Here is a 17027-nt window from a genome sequence, read left to right as displayed (position 1 = left end):
GGCGGCGGGGGACCGGGGGAGCTGGCGGCCGTCGGGCCGGACGAGAAGGACAAGGGCGCCGGGGGGGAGGAGAAGAAGGGGGCGGGCGAGGGCGGCAAGGACGGGGAGGGGGGCAAGGAGGGCGAGAAGAAGAACGGCAAGTACGAGAAGCCGCCGTTCAGCTACAACGCGCTCATCATGATGGCCATCCGGCAGAGCCCCGAGAAGCGGCTGACGCTCAACGGCATCTACGAGTTCATCATGAAGAACTTCCCCTACTACCGCGAGAACAAGCAGGGCTGGCAGAACTCCATCCGCCACAACCTGTCGCTCAACAAGTGCTTCGTGAAGGTGCCGCGCCACTACGACGACCCGGGCAAGGGCAACTACTGGATGCTGGACCCGTCGAGCGACGACGTGTTCATCGGGGGCACCACGGGCAAGCTGCGCCGCCGCTCCACCACGTCGCGCGCCAAGCTGGCCTTCAAGCGCGGGGCGCGCCTCACCTCCACCGGCCTCACCTTCATGGACCGCGCCGGCTCCCTCTACTGGCCCATGTCGCCCTTCCTGTCCCTGCACCACCCCCGCGCCAGCAGCACTTTGAGCTACAACGGCACCACGTCGGCCTACCCCAGCCACCCCATGCCCTACAGCTCCGTGTTGACTCAGAACTCGCTGGGCAACAACCACTCGTTCTCCACGGCCAACGGGCTGAGCGTGGACCGCCTGGTCAACGGCGAGATCCCCTACGCCACGCACCACCTCACGGCCGCCGCGCTGGCCGCCTCGGTGCCCTGCGGCCTGTCGGTGCCCTGCTCCGGGACCTACTCCCTCAACCCCTGCTCCGTCAACCTGCTGGCGGGCCAGACCAGTTACTTTTTCCCCCACGTCCCGCACCCATCAATGACTTCGCAGAGCAGCACGTCCATGAGCGCCCGGGCCGCGTCCTCCTCCACGTCGCCGCAGGCCCCCTCGACCCTGCCCTGTGAGTCTTTAAGACCCTCTTTGCCAAGTTTTACGACGGGACTGTCCGGAGGACTGTCTGATTATTTCACACATCAAAATCAGGGGTCTTCTTCCAACCCATTAATACATTAACATCCCTGGGACCAGACTGTAAGTGAACGTTTTACACACATTTGCATTGTAAATGATAATTAAAAATAAGTCCAGGTATTTTTTATTAAGCCCCCCTCCCGTTTCTGTACGTTTGTTCAGTCTTTAGGGTTGTTTATTATTCTAACAAGGTGTGGAGTGTCAGCGAGGTGCAATGTGGGGAAGAATACATTGTAGAATATAAGGTTTGGAAGTCAAAATTATAGTAGAATGTGTATCTAAATAGTGACTGCTTTGCCATTTCATTCAAACCTGACAAGTCTATCTCTATGAGCCGCCAGATTTCCATGTGTGCAGTATTATAAGTTATCATGGATCGCTCTGGTGGATGCAGACCTTGAGAACAACCTAAATTATGGGGAGAGTTTTAAACTGTTAAACTGTAATTTGTATTTAAGAAGCATTCGTAGTAAAGGTGCCCAAGAAATTATTTTGGCCATCTATTGTTTTGTCCTTTTCTTTAGAGAACTCTTTTTTTTTGTTTTGTTTTGTTTACTTTTAGACCAAAGATTGGATTCTAGAAAATGCACTTGGTATACTAAGTATTCAAACAAACAAACAAACAAACACAAAAGGAAAGTCGTTTCAGTTGGCAGTACTGCCCATTCAATTGGATCGGAAGGGGACAAAATTAATGATTGCCTTCAGTTTGTGTTGTGTATATTTTGATGTATGTGGTCACTAACAGGTCACTTTTATTTTTTCTAAATGTAGTGAAATGTTAATACCTATTGTACTTATAGGTAAACCTTGCAAATATGTAACCTGTGTCGCGCAAATGCCGCATAAATTTGAGTGATTGTTAATGTTGTCTTAAAATTTCTTGATTGTGATACTGTGGTCATATGCCCGTGTTTGTCACTTACAAAAATGTTTACTATGAACACACAGAAATAAAAAATAGGCTAAATTCATATATATCTTGATACTTTTGTGTCTTTTATTAAGTAGAGCTAATTTTTAAAAGACCATTCAATTTGTAGGGAATTCAAAGGCTCTTCTGGCCGCACTAAGATTTAAGCTGCTCCTCTAATTTGAACTGCTACTCTAAAAATGGAAATAATTTTTCTTTTCCCTTTGTGGACAAATTTTACCAGGAGCAAGCTTCTTAATAAACGCTAGCTTTAAACAAAGTATAGGCTTTTCAGCTGATATCTTTTAAGTATTTGTGGATATACAGCAAAAAAAGAGATATTTAATTTTATGTGCATTGATGTTTATTTTAAAATCAGTTAATAGAATGCTTTTTATATACTTTGTTTCAGGTATCTTGTTTATAGCACTTGGCAAATTATAAATAAATATATGTATATGGTTAGATAGAAGTGAATAATGAACACATATGTAATATATAGAGATACACAGAGCCCTTCAGTTCAGGTACAATTTGCGCTATGAATGCTGCAAACATTTTTGTTTAAATATTTGTATTTATACTTTCTAAGTCAGCATTTATTTTTGTGGCTGTTTACCCACAATGGAAGAGTTCTAATAAAGATGTGCTGAAATTGCAATATAGATTTTGCTGAAGTGATCACCTGTTGTAATGGCTTGCAGATCAATGTTGATATTTTCATTTTAAATAATAACACTTTAAAATTCTAGATACTCAGAAGAAGCAACACGCCTCTCTCTCCTTTTATTCCTCATTTTTTACAACACAGAGGTACTTCTTTGATTCTCTTTTACATATGTCTGTATAATTTAAAGATTTGTTTCTTTTGCTTACACTGAGTCATAACTTTGTTTGAACTTGCAATATGCATATGTATGTATATATATGCATATATATGAAACAAAATGAAAGCATTTTTAATCGTTGCAGGCAGCCCAATGCTATAACTCCAAAAAATAATTGGAAAACCTGAGTAAAAGCTTTAGTAACTAATTGGATCCTGTGGTGAGTCTGTAGAGGACAAGTTGTTCATTTGTTACAATTGTATAGTCTGAAATGTGTTCTGCAGTAATGCAATAAGCTGGCTACTTCTTACAATGGGCCCAATGAAAAATAATCTGCCCTTAAGATGTTATCAGCAAGCAGAGAGTTGCTCAGAAGGGGGAACCTAGGGGAGAAGCAAGCTGACTAAAGTAGATTTGAAATTGAAATGCAGAATAGTTAATATTGGAAAATGGCAGTAAGTGGAGAGAAAGAGAGGGAGAGAGAGAGAGAAAGAGAGAGATTAAAAGAACTGGAGCCAAGTATATGGGGTGTGAGCAAAAAATAGATTAAAACAGCTAGTTTATCTTCTTTAGGCAGGCTGAGCATGATTTTATTTTCTTATTATGAGAAAACATTCAACAGAGATCTAAGTTTCTTGAAACTTAACAGTTCTTCAGAATGAAACATAAAAGAAAAAATTCACAAATTATTGTTGAAAAGCCATATTTACAGCTGGTTAAAAAAATGAGTACATGTGCTGAGGTTAGGCGAAGTAAATCCCCATTACACAGTTGTGATCCAAAATACCTGGAAAAAAGGCATATGTCTAGGGTGGGAAAAGGTGATGAGTTATTGTTTGCTATTGCCATGGGTTTTATTTGTGAAATGAGAATGTTATTACCACAGGGGAAATATAGTATTTTTACCTAGTAAAAGTTGAAAAGAAAGTTGACCTCATACTGAGGTAAAGGGAAATAGATACAGAAAAAAATAAGATTTCCGCCATGAGTTTTTTCTCTGATTATATATTAAATACTTATTTATTTGTGATTCAAAGTGTTTATTTGGCTGATAGGGGAGTAGAATTTTTAAGGCAAACTTTATACTTTGAAGTCAAGAATAAAATTGGCCTCTTTTCATTCATAAGAACTAAGTAGTGGAGTAGATGGGCCTGGACACATATCCAAATTACATCTATGATGGATATGATTCGAAGTTCACTTATTAGCCATAGTAGACATGAAGGGGGTTGTAGAAAGAGAAAACTTGCAAGGCCTTTTAAAGCCTAAAGTGAACATTTCATCTGCCTTGCTATATCCTATAATTCCTTAAGATATCTTTTTAAAACAAATGACAATCTAAGATGACATTTGATGTATTTTTGCATCAGATCAATTGTAATATTGCCTTGTTTGTTGTCAGCAGCCTTTGTCATTTAAAATTACCTCATGCCAGAAAAATACTTCAAACTTGGTGGAGACTATTTTCGTCCAAACTCAAAATTGTTTTTATGGAAATAAGGGCTAGCCCTTTTGGAGATTTTTGGAATTGAAAATGCTCACAACTTAAATTATATTTATTTAAAGTTTAAAAGTAATTTACCTAGCGTAAAGTTAATAAAAACTACTAATCTATAAAACAATGTGAAAATGATGTAAACTAGAACAGTAAGGAATGCTTCCAAACATGTTTCCTCAGTTTGCTGCAAAATTGGAAATAAAATGAACATAAAGTCTAGAACTAACAATATTTAATATAAATTTCCTTATGATCATAGTAGCCTTCATGCGATTTCTATGACTTGAACCAAACTGAGAGACAAAACACCAGTCTTGCAATGTATTAACTTTAAAAAATGGTAATATTTCACCTAAACAGGTATATAAGTCCACTCTATTTACAGCTCTCTTTAAAGTGTTTTTGAAACATGTAGTTTCACACCGTTGTTGAAGCATTTGCATGAAGTGAAATAATTTGCTTTTGAGAAATTAATTTTATGAATAGCGAAATGGCTGATTGTGCTTGAGATAAAATTCCGTTGGAGAATTAGGATTAGGCTAACAAAGGGTGAAGGTGAAGACCGGGAGAGGTTGTACAGCTAGCTGAGATGGGCTGCTTGGGTGGTGTAACTGTGCCTAGAGGGCGGGGTTCCTGTACATTCCTACTTCACCAGATAACCTGCCCCCAACACCACTCCAGCTTCTGCCAGAAGGATGGGACTCTCCAACGTGTAAATCTGAGCAGCCATTCCAACAAGCAGGGTAGGTGGAACTTGCGTTAGAATCCTCTCCTCTTTATGTTTCTGCTCAAGGCCAGATCCTAGAGATACGGAAAGAATAGAGGCCATCTAGATTCTCTTTCACGCCAACTTGCGTTCACCCCAAGAGCTACCTACCTGTAAGAGTTAAAAGGGCCCAGAGGATCTCTCGGTTAGTACTTCATCCTCCATTTTCCCCCGTGTTTTTAATGAAGATTTTCTTTTCCTTGTCCCAATCATCCTTCCCCCTTCTGCTTCCTGACCCCTCCCCCAACCACCAGCGGCCTCTTACTTTTCAGACCCCAAAGTGACTGGCTTTCCCGCTCTAGCGGTCAGTTCCTGGGGACCTTGTCTAGATGCCTGAGACCTAGGGGGCTCGGGGCTGGCGAATATATGATACACTGTAACGTTTTGTGTTTCCTTTCTCGCTCCCAATTTGTCTTTTTTTTCCCCCTTTCCCCTAGGACTCTGCCTGAGGTTGTTTCCCGATGGATGGATGCCGAGAAGAAAGACTTGAGGACTGAGAGCGCTCTTCCAAGACTGGTAAGTGAAAGTGCTTTTCCACTGGGCAGGTTAATGTGGGGAGTGAGTCCTACTCACCGCTTTTGAAGGAGCTTTGAACCTCGAGGTCCAGTTCCTGGACGGAAGTGTTCCTCTTTTCTTGGAAAATGTTCCTAGCTGGTTCGATACCAACAGACATAGGTGAAAGGATGCATGCATCTTCCACACTGATAGAAATCACGGTGGATCCCTAAGGAAAGAAGATGTAGCCATGGGGTGAGGGGTGAAGAGAACACAAGAGTAACTCGCATGGAGAAGGAAATGGAAGTCTAAAATAGGTCCTAAAGTGCAAAGTGATTCGTTTTATGCAAATATGATTTCTGAGTCTTGTGGCGTCTGCGAGAAATAGAGGACTTTATTAACGTTCACATCCGGAATTATTTGGTGTCCCTATTTGAGATAAAGCTCTGTGCTCTAGTCAAGAACTTCCCTCTCTGAAAAACTGTTTTCTTTTCTTTTTTTCTTTTTTTTTTTTTCTTTTTAAAAACGCCTTTTCTCCTGTTTTCACACTGTAACATTGCCAGTCTCCCCCAGAGCTGGCCCTCCGGCCCCGGTGTTTGGCCTGGCTCTGGCGAAGGTCCCTGCGAAATTTAACCGGGCCTCAGTAGGTGGAGTGCAGGACGAATTTGGGAGAATTCTCTGTGTCTTCGAAAGACCAGGGAAATGAGCACCGTTCTGGGTCTGACTTTATTCCTACTGGGAATATCTCAGTTCCCGGCTTTGGAAATATCAGGCAAATAATTGATTCTTAATGCACACTTAGGAGACGGCGGTGTATGCTCCAGAGCCTGTCTGTCCCAGGGTGGCTGCGAGCGCGCGCCAGGTGCAGGTTGGCTCCGCCAAAGCGAGTTTGGGGTCCTTGCTGCGGTGTCCAGTTGGACTTCCCGCGCTTCAGGGACTCCGGGGTGGAGTTGGAGAGCGGGTGCCTCGGCGGCACTGGAAATCGTGCGCACGGAGCCGGTGGCGTTGTTTTCTCGGGCTTTGGACGCAGGAGAGAACTGAGGCTGCCCGCGGAGAACTGGCTTTTCCCGGCAGCGCGGCCGTGCTTCCCGCAGAGCCCGGCGCTGCGCTCCAGCTGCAACGTGAGGGCGCTCTTGCCCAGGACAAACCGGGCTCAGGGTTTCAACTCACTTCGGCAGCTTCAGGGAAACTGCCTGCAGAACCTAGGCTGGATGGAGCAAGTCCTTGTTTCTTTCTTCTTAGTCCTCAGTGCTTCCCGCCCCCTTTCTTCTCTCTGAAAATTGTTTCTTTTTGTTTACCTGGTGCAGTTTCAGATCCCAGCATTCGTCTACCTGCTGATGAAACTGTTTTCTTTACAACAGACGTCGTCTCTGCGTTCCACTGCCTATCGCTTTGCACCCCGCTTTGCTTCCCTGACTGCATCTGTGGTCTAAGACGTGGAGTCTGGGGGAAAGAGCCTCGGGGTAGGAACTCCCGGGGTTTGGGGAGATTCGAGAGGGAAGGCAGGGATTCGAGGGGGAAGGTCACCCCTGGCCAGCGTGGAATGCTCCGCGGTTACTCCAGCCTCGGAGACAGGAAAGAAAGGGCCAGCGGAATGGAGTGGGGTGCGTCTAACTCCGCGCGTTCCCTTTCTCTGCCAGTCAAAATCCTAAAAACCCCCTTCTCACCCCGTCCGCTCATGAAACTCAAGACCGGAAAAAATCTGATATTGCGATGAGCAAAGGTACTTAAAATCACAAGTAACAATCATAGCTACGTGCGTGAAGGTCTTTCTTGGCCTGTAGTGCAACATATGTTAGCCTTTCCCGTCTTCCGGCTCTGTGGAAATCAGCCGCGTAGGATTAAAAATAAGTTGCACGTTGGAAGTTTGGAGATTTGAGTCAGAAGGAGAAGTTGCTGTCCGTTACTAGACATGTTTGGGTATCCATTTTCGGGTTGAGGTTTCCAGCCTCTCTAGCACTTCCTGAATGAGAGTCGTGGTCTGCAGTTTTAGTCCCTCTCTTCCTGTCTTCCCATCCTGTCATCCTTGGAAACAGTGCGTTTCAGAAGCAAACATAGCTTCCTAGGTGGTTTTGATTCTTTTGCTCGAGCAGGAAGACACTAAAAACTGTGAAGCGGTTAGCGAGAGTTGTCCCTTGGTTCTTTCATTTTCTCATTGCTCTGAGATTTAATGACCTGAACATTGTTGTTTGAAGTTAAATTATCTGTTAAATTAGCCCTAAACAATAATTGATGATATTTTCCTTTTGGGTCTGGTTGCCCTTGAATTATTGGCTCTGGACGGGAAAGAAAAGAGTTAAGGAGGATGCTTGGTCATGCAGTATTTAAAGATAACAAAATCAATATTTATATGCAGCAATACTGCATGGAACAAGGTCACTTCCCATGTAGTTAAATTTCCATATATAGGACATTCTCTTAAAGGCTGCTACTTGGGAAACCTAGACCTAAGGGATGTATAAATAAGCATCTCAGTTGATGAAGAATCATCTCAGTTGATGATGAGCAATATTTTCATTAATCTTCAGAACTCATATACTCAAGCTCAACACATACCGGGCTTGCTGTTCGAAATCAATTCTGACCTCCTGGGATATTCTTGAAAAAATATTTAACTCTTAGTAAAATCTCCAACACTGTTTTATATGTAAATTGCTAATGCATTGTATATTTGTTTCTCTAAGTCAGACGCTGTTTTGCAGTCCTTATGTGAAAGTTTTGGAAAAATGCAGAGCTCCCTTTTCTTCTTTCATAATGCTGGCACACTGAGGCATAGGTGAAGGGGCTTTCATGGTATACTGAGGAAATGACATCTTTCTCATTTACTTAAAAGGCCCCAAGAATCTTAAAATCCAAAGGTACCACGTCGTTGGGGAAAAAATTCTTTAAAAATAATGAACATTATTGTATTTTTCCTATTAAAATGTGCTGAATGAATAATTAAAGGGTGACACGAAGGTTGAAAAATTCAGAGCAAGAATAAGGTGGTAATTTTATTATTTGATACTTTAAAATTTCTGTAATTAATGATGTAGTTTTAAAGGTTGGCAAAGCTTTCTTAGAAAAAATAAGTACTCCTCCCATCCTATCAAAAAAAGAAAAAACTCTAGGAAAAAAGTAGAATCAAGTCAGGCTGGCAGCAGGTATTGTTTGTTTATTTGTCTATTTTTTACTGTAGTGGTAGTATTAGTGGAGATGAAAGATATACTTTTAATTATACACTGCAAGCTCTGATTGCTGGTTGGAAGACTAAAATCGATCATCCCTACATCAATAATGTTGTCTATTACTACATTGATTTGTGTTTATTTATGCAAAGGCTTTCAGTTATTTTCTTACATATTTCAGCATCTGCCTCTTGATTATTATCGCAGGTTGCTTTTAATGAACGAGCTTATATAGGAAGCGAGACATACTTGACAGATCCATTTTAAGTAAACCTGATCGTGAATTATAGCAACCTTACAAGTTTAGGAAATTACTTATTCATACTTGCTTTTTTAGCAATTAGGAAACTGTTTCTCATTAAAATCTCTTGCTGCTGGAAAACTCCCATTCTTTTCTTCCTACATTGTATTTATATGTTTCAATAAAATAGCAGACCACGATTCTATGTTGTCAGATATAATAGCATGAAACTGATGAATGAAACTTGTCTTTCTCAGTTGGGATAACTAGGTTACCCTCATAACAATAAGCTGACCCTTGGGTTCGCTAATGCTGTTGATGAAAAATCAAGGTGCAATCATTTATATATAGACATATGAGATATTTGTTTTAAAACACCTGTTAACTCTAAATTATGTCATGATACTTATACTGAACAACACATTCTGGAGTGTTTGAGCATTATTAAGTGCGTGAATACACTCATGCATCAGGGTATAGATGCAATTATATCTTACGAAGACAGGTATCTCTCTTATGCTAATGTCTCATATGAATATTAGGTGCCGGGACTCATTTGAACAAATAGGAAAACTAAAAACATATAGTGCGTCCTCCATCACAACAAGGCAATAGTGAAAGCCTGAGACTCACTCATGCTCCTGCTTCGCTCACTGCCAATCCACAGTATTGAAAGTTTACTTCAGAACTGAAAAGCAAACAAACAAACAATAGCGTAACTTATCTAGAGCTATTTAGTCCTCACTCTATAGGACTTTTGTCGAATTTTTCCATGTTAGTACTTTGGAATACAGGCACCAAATACTGTGCGTTTCAGAGTCTTATACATTGTTTTCCGACGCCCCACCCCCCTCCAGTTGTTGCAAGAAATATAGAAAGAGTAAACTTAACTAAATTCTTTTTGAAGGGGAAGGATATTGGGACCTGGAAAAAGAATTAATCTCCTCACCCTGTCGAGTCTTCCTGAAACTAGTTAGTCATTGTCAGCGTCCTGGCTCAGAGAGGTGAAGCTTTGGGTCCAGGGCTGCTTGCAGAAAGAAGGTGGGCAATTCTCTAGTCCTGGGACCTACAGTTTTACAGGAGGTTCAAAGGAGGAGCAGAGGAAGAGTTTCGAGTTTCTTTGTTTTATTTTTCTGTCTTGTGCCAAGTCCTTGAAGTTAACTTAGCGAGATGGCCCCTGTAGGAGCAAGCACTCTTGGCATTCTGTGGAGATTGAGATTCCAGAGCACAGGACTTCTGGCAAAGGCGCGCACACACCCACCCCGCCCTCCGCCTTTTTAGGCACGCACCAGCTCGTCCTCACGTGCACCGGGGTAGTGGACAGTGTTGACTTGAATCGCTCGCCCTCGCTCCAAGTCTTTCCTGTGAATGAACCCGAAAACACTCGACAGGTCGTGAATAATCGTTTTAATGAGTGTGCAAAGCGTGCGACGGGGTGCACCGAGTTGTCGGGTTAAACAAACAACTTGTACCCAGACCAAATCCGATTGTTAAAGTGCAAAGTGATGTCAGTACCATTTCCACTGCCTTTCGAAAATCCACAGATCTGACACGCGGGAGTCCAATTTTCCCCATTAAAGAAAAATAACAATATTTTTCAACGGTGTGTGTGATCTTCTTTAATATTAACATGAGCCAAACAAAACCTCATTTGGAAATCAGAGAATTAGTCCTGTCTCTCTCAAAAAATACTGAAAGAAAATAAACACGAGGAAGAAATAATAAAAAATATAAAAGTCCGAGGAGCAATTTCTTTTTGATAACTCACACATCATTGATGATCAATATTATAAAACAAATTACCATTATTTATGTGTTTGTAACTCACTAGAGGCAGACATTTAGTTAGCTAGAGATAAACAACTGGATTGGTAAGTTAGTCTTTTACTAGGATTCAATGTGTAGATCTGTAAGAAATTTCTTCTTGGAAAATTAATTAAAATATTTAATGTTTACATTTTACTCTGTGAGAGAATGAAAGGATAAAGCAGTCCTACATTTATGCTTTCAAGGCAAAGAGTTTGAGGGAAAGTAATGAGAAAGGAACCCAAATGGGCCACCATTTAAAAACACAAATTACAAGGGAGCTCTTCAAGAATCACATCCTATCTGCTTTTTTGCACAATTGCACTGGAAAAAACTTTTCCCATTAAACAAAAATATCTGGTTGAAATCAGTCACATGTGCTTCCTCCTTTGATCATTCGTTTATCTTCTTTATAATTCCAAACATTAAATAGGAAGAACAAGAAAGTCAATCTTTGAAGGATTAAAAAAAAAAAAAAACTTTGACACATTGCCTGTTTAAAAAGATTGTGGAGGAAATAAGTGTATGAAATGTTTCACCTGCCAGCATCTTAATACTGTCCCACACCAAGCAAAATAGCAGTTATGTTTGGAAATCAATATATTAGTGCTACATATCCAGCTTCTTCCACTCAATAACACCATAGACAGACTAAGGTTGATGTTTGTATTGAAATGAATTCCTATCTTTTCTTTATCAAAGATAGAAAACATATAATGCCTTACTCTTTGCAAGATTATTTGTCCTCTTAAAATTGTAATCAGTTTGGAGAAATAAAATGTTAGGGCTACAGTACAATACCATTGAATGCGGAAGTTCATCATTTGTTCATCTAACCCCTGTTGGCCATGGTTATGGATATATCTTATGTGGCTGTCTCTCTAGCCATCTTTTTCACTCAACGAATCACAATTAAGCAAATTAATTCACCTAAAACAAAGAGCTAAGATGCTTGACAGTGTAAATAATATCTCCTAGACGTCATTGCAGTGTTGTTATTAAGTTTATGGCATTGTAGTCCCAGCTGGTTAAAATGGAAGATACTGAAACTGTCTCCATAATCAAAATTTGGATGAGCCAACCAGGGGTTTAGGACAATGGTTTTGTTGATTTTGACTGTTACCTAGTAGATGTTTGTGTCAGAATTTCAACTGAGAATAATCTTTTTTTTCTAGGATATTTGACAAAACGATGACTCCTAAAAACCAAAAACATGCATTCTGTAATTATTTAAAATATTTCCAGGCACAAAATAGTCTGTAATTATTAGCTAAACTGATTGCCTCTCTGTGGGCTGAGTTGAAGAATTTGAGGAGTCACTGAAAGAGCTGCATCCATTTCTGTTGTAGATGCACAAACAGCAAAGCTAGAGGGTGCGTCTGTTTTTGTGTGTATATATGTAGTTAAAGAACTACACTATCAAAACATTAATTATATCTGAAAGAGAGCAGAGAGCTTGTTGTGGAGAGAATTGCATTATTGAATTTATATTCCATGAAATCTGTCTGAGAGGGATGAAATTGTATACCTGTCTTATGTGATGCAACCTTTTCAGAGAGGTGCCTCACAAGAGTAAAGAGATGAAGGAGGCAGACTTGGAAGGGAGTGATCTTAGATGCTGGGCTAGTCCTGAGCACTGGGAATCCATGTGAAAATGCAAAGAACATGAAAAGCTTACACAAGATCTTTGTTCACTGTAAACAAAAACAAGTGGATTTTCCCCCTCTACCAAGCAAATCAGTGTATTCTTAGTTGAATTTGCGGGAGGGGGCGTGGTTGAGAGACTTAAAAAAAAAAATCAGTTATCGTATTTTGATCCCAAATCCTATTTATTTCATAGCTGCCAAATTTTATATCCAAAATTTAGATTCTCTTCCTCCCAAATCTTGCATCGGTATGAATCATCCCTGATCATTTATAGTTTTGGGCTTAATTACTAGTTTTCAGCTTTAAATTACCAATAAACTAATTAATCTGACTAATCTTTCTAAACTTCTGTTGAACAGTATAATAGCTACAACAACAGTAAAAAGAGAATAACAGAAACTGCATCAATAATGACAAAATTAAGCTGATAATAATAATAATAATAATAATAATAATAATAATGCAAGTAATGAGAGCATGAACAATCTTAAAATATTTCTCTGGCCAACAGGACGAAGATGGAGCTCACTTCAGTCTGAAATTTGTTTCATGGAGGCAGTGGAGCATTGCTCTGATTTCTTGTTTCGCTGATTAAGTGGATGATCCCTTCCAGCCCAACTCGAGTTTCCAGACTCCACTGGTCCAATATGGTAGGTGTTTTTATTGGCACTGTGTACTTTTGTACCCACTCCCTTTGCTATGGACATGTCCCCTGAAGATGTTATTCTCAAGTAAATGAGCCTGGGAAGGAAACTGGAACAAAAGGAACATATGAGAGGATTGTTTTGTAGAAGGACGAGGCACCTTCTGGCTGGAGCTCTTTGGTGAGTAAGCCAGTTATCACAACTAGGAAAGGAGTTCACAAAGCTGAACAGGATGATGAGGACAGAGTTACAGAGGTTCCAGTGAGTCCAAAGAGCTCCCTGATCTTGACGAATTTAGACCACAGGACAAGATACAAAAATTAGGGATTAGGGCTCTCCAGGATAACTCTTCTGATTCCTTTAGGGACAGAGGGATGTGAACAAGACAATGGCTTGAAGAGTGTAGAAATAGAGGGAGGAGAATTGGATGAAAATGTAACTGGTCTAGCAAGCAAGCTAAAGGGCATTTCTTCAAGAAAGTAAGAGATACTTTTGTGAGTTGTAAACCTGCCAAGGATTATTGTACATGGTGAAAGAACAGCTACCACTTCCTGGGATTGGGCTGGAAAGAATCTGTCAGTGAGTCTGTACCTGCAATAGCCCAACTATCTTCTTAGCCCAATGTTCTTTCCATTTCCTGAACCCTCCAGTATTTCTCTTCCCTCCAAAGGAAGTGTAATGAAATTAAAGGAAGAGAAGGGAGGAAATTAGACTCAATATTTATCAGACGGATGTAAGAGTTATTGCAGGTAAAATTGCCATCATTATGAGACCAAAAAGAAAGCCGGTTAGGAAAAGAAGTGCAGTTTTTGGAGAGCAGATCAGAGACTCGGTAGCCCAGTTGCTTGGGACAAATGGGGAAGGATCTTGGTGAGAGAAGAACAGTTTTGGATTAGGGAAGCATAACCACTGCATATAATAGCCTCCATCTCTTTTCCTGTAAGTAGTGAAGTCCTGAAAATGTTTGAGGAAGCACAATCTGCACATCTTAAAAATTATGAAACGAAGAAGCCTATATAGATGGTCAGTTTGGTATTTAGAACAAAAAATATTGTCTTCAAACTCATGAGTACTCATAGTCCATGCCATAAAGCCAAAGTCAGTAGCCAAAGGAAGAAAGGGAAGGGGGACAGGGATGCAACTTCTGTGCTTTACTGCCATTGCGTTCCTTCACCTGTCAGGGCAGGGATGCTGAACAATCCTTTCAATTTTTTTCTTTTCATTTTTTAAAAGTATCGAAATTCCAGTTCATGAAAATATTATTTTACTAAGGATTGGCAATCCTTCATTTCTGAGGATTAATTCACTGAAGTGATGTTTAGTTTTACCTTTCTTCCTCAGTCCGAAGACCTCAGGCTTTTCCTCGGGGCAGGGTTCAGAATGCTTACCAAATTCACTCCAACTCCTGCAAAGTAGAGTTCAGGAATTACGCTGAAGCTTTCCATATACAATTTAAATTAATTAAAATAGTATTTTAAGAAGATGTTCACATTTGCTATGATTGTTTCTTATTTGAATTGTTCTTTTGACTAAGAAGCCAGCTATTGTTTTCAGTAAAAAAAAAAATTCAAAAAATTCACTGTTTCCAGTAAAAGTGGCCTTCCATCCCTTACGTGCACTCTTGAGTATGGTCTATGAGAATTTATTTTCTAACAATTTGATTTTAATTGTATATGAGTGAAAACTTCTGCATCAACAGAGAGAGATATGATTAAAAGAAACTAAGTTTATGTGTTAGTAATGGGGGTATTTGGTGGACAGTAAAACAACAAGGAAAACAGTTATTTCTTAAAGTAATGACAGAAATGCAAACACTCATGTGCATGCAGTTTCTTCCCCATTTAACAAAGTTAATAAGTTTCTGTAGCCCAGTATCTTAATAAATCCTTAGCCAATGTAAACAAGATATATAAATGCTTATGCATACACAGTATGCTGCATATGGTTCAAATATTATGCTTGTTTTTATAGAAAAAAGCTAAAAAATACAATATTAGCATTTTATCTTTTTATTCATAAAGGAAGATTGATTTATAGCCTGCAAATACTAGAAGAAAGCCAGAATCACTATATTCTATTTAGATTGTATGATGAATCAAATATAGATTTTCTTTCTGTATTAGATGTGCAAGAGAAAGGAATCCAGGGTTGAATGGATTTAAGATCCATACACAATTTTCACTCAGCCAAGGTGAAGGAATTTCATTCTTTAAACATTCCCGTTTTACTATAAAAACAAGGACAGCTAAGTCCAAGTCAAGATATGACACTTGGAATGTTTTCAAATGATGGTCACTAACATTTTTTGTTTTCAACAGAGAATCCTTCATGCCAGATAGAATAAGATCTGATATACAAGTGGCAAAACAAAATATTTTAGTAATGGGCTGGGGCATAATGGATTGGCACTGTGAATATTTGTGAAGAATAATATTCTTTTGAATAGAGAGTTGTGTGATTATCATGCTTTTTAGGGCTGGAGGTGGATATATTCAAGTGGTTTAGCTATCGCTAATGGTGAAAGGATATAATGTGGGTAGAATTAGTGCAGGTTTCTATGACCTGAGAAGATCTACAAAAGTCCTCTGGTTCTATCACGGTTATGGTCCTTTATATACACATTTCCAGAGCATACTTTCCACTCGGTCACCTTTTCAGTTGTCTTCACAGAGAGCAGCCAGCTTGCATTAAAGGGTGGTTCAGTGTAGCAGTCCAGTTTTAAAAGAAAATAAGTGACAGTAAAAATAAAGTCACACTCTTACCGAGGAGATTCTCATTGGCAGACAGAGATTAGGGGAAAAAAGGGAAGCTCCAAAACAGGGTGGTGGGCGGAGATAATAACTCTTTAGGTGAGTTTTCAGAAAGAGAGCGAGTAAAATGCTGTTGAGAGATCGGGATTAATCGAGCAGTTTAAACACAAATCTGCCGGAAATCATGCTCCGTGGGAATGAAAATGAAGGAATTTATGCATATTCTAATTTTCCCTCTTTGCTATTTTGGAGGAAGAGACTTCTTTTGCTGATGGTAGGGTTTTTTGTTCTGCACAGGAAATGTGTAAATGAACACAAATGTTTTTTTTTTTTTTTTTCCTTCCCTTTTCCATTTCTCTCCTCCATTCCCTCCTCCCCTCTAGGAAGAATCCTACAGTGTTAGGGTACTTAGTTCTGCAGCCTGGGCTCCTGGGGCTTCTTCCTATTTTAGGATTGTACGGGACCAGCCTGAAGGACAGAGAGATTAGTATTCCTCTGGGTCATTCGCCCTTTGCAAAATAATGTAGAATTTCCTTTCCATCGGAGGACACCCAAAGCAAGAGAGGATGAGAGAGTCCTAATTCCAACGCGGTGAAAAATCACCTAGAAAGTCATTGCCTCTTACAACGGAATTCTCAGTTCGCCTGGGCTGAGGACAGCTTAAAAGCGATCTTATAAACCATGAGTGAAAATCCACTGACCCTTAGCGCGAAGTCAAAACACTTCCCCTCCCAAGCCTTTGGGAACGGGTAGAGAAGAGTGAGAAGGGGGCTTTATTCTTTTAAGATCAGCAAGAAACTCTGGTTCTGAGACACCTAATGCTGGGGTCGTTCGTGCTTTGTGGAATACCTAAACCCCCCGCAGCCCCGCCCCAGATGTAAAGTGTGCAGGCCGAGGAACAGGAGAGCAAAGGCGACTCAGGAAAGGAGAGAGGGAGCGAGGCCGAGGGAGGAGGAGGCGCTCCCTGCTGCGGCGGCCGCGTCCGCGGGGCAGGGCAGCAACTCGGAATTACAGCGGGGCGGGGCGAGGGAAGGCAGACAGACGGACTGCGAGTTTCACTCTTCTTGTCTACCCCCGGGATTAAAAAAACTGAAAAGCAACTCGGAGACTTCGGTGTTTACAATGTAACTTGCAGAGAGCAGAGCGGCGGGGCGCCCGGGCGGGCTTCCGCAGGGAGCGGAGCTCCCGCTCCGGGTCCGCAGCGCCGCCCGCCAAGCGCGGGGCCGGAGGGGAGCACG

The 17027-nt window shown here is 40.8% G+C and overlaps 1 protein-coding gene and 1 long non-coding RNA gene across 4 annotated transcripts in view; one reads left to right on the top strand and one right to left on the bottom strand.

Annotated features, from left to right (window-relative positions):
* On the top strand, nucleotides 1-2011 carry Foxg1 (forkhead box G1; the record flags this gene model as incomplete). The annotated part of the gene is given in 1 exon segment (XM_013510456.1): nucleotides 1-2011. A coding segment is annotated over 1 exon segment (900 nt). The 3' UTR covers nucleotides 1078-2011.
* Nucleotides 2012-4985: 2974 nt separating this feature from the next.
* The window catches only part of LOC106147748, a 43429-nt gene continuing 31387 nt past the window's right edge, over nucleotides 4986-17027 (bottom strand). For 2 of the 3 annotated variants that reach the window (XR_001232679.1, XR_001232680.1), the window contains exons 2-5: nucleotides 14368-14444; nucleotides 9576-9630; nucleotides 5613-5763; nucleotides 4986-5074 (exon numbers count right to left, since the gene is read on the bottom strand). This is a non-coding gene — a long non-coding RNA (uncharacterized LOC106147748). Of the gene's footprint in view, nucleotides 5075-5612; nucleotides 5764-9575; nucleotides 9631-9891; nucleotides 10271-14367; nucleotides 14445-17027 lie in introns of those variants that run through there. The other variant, XR_001232681.1, reaches the window with a different exon arrangement.

The sequence above is a fragment of the Chinchilla lanigera genome, unplaced genomic scaffold, assembly GCF_000276665.1.
Source record: "Chinchilla lanigera isolate Chin_1 unplaced genomic scaffold, ChiLan1.0 scaffold00008, whole genome shotgun sequence".
In the NCBI taxonomy this organism is placed as follows: Eukaryota; Metazoa; Chordata; class Mammalia; order Rodentia; family Chinchillidae; genus Chinchilla; species Chinchilla lanigera.
This window is presented reverse-complemented; position numbering and strand designations above follow the sequence as displayed.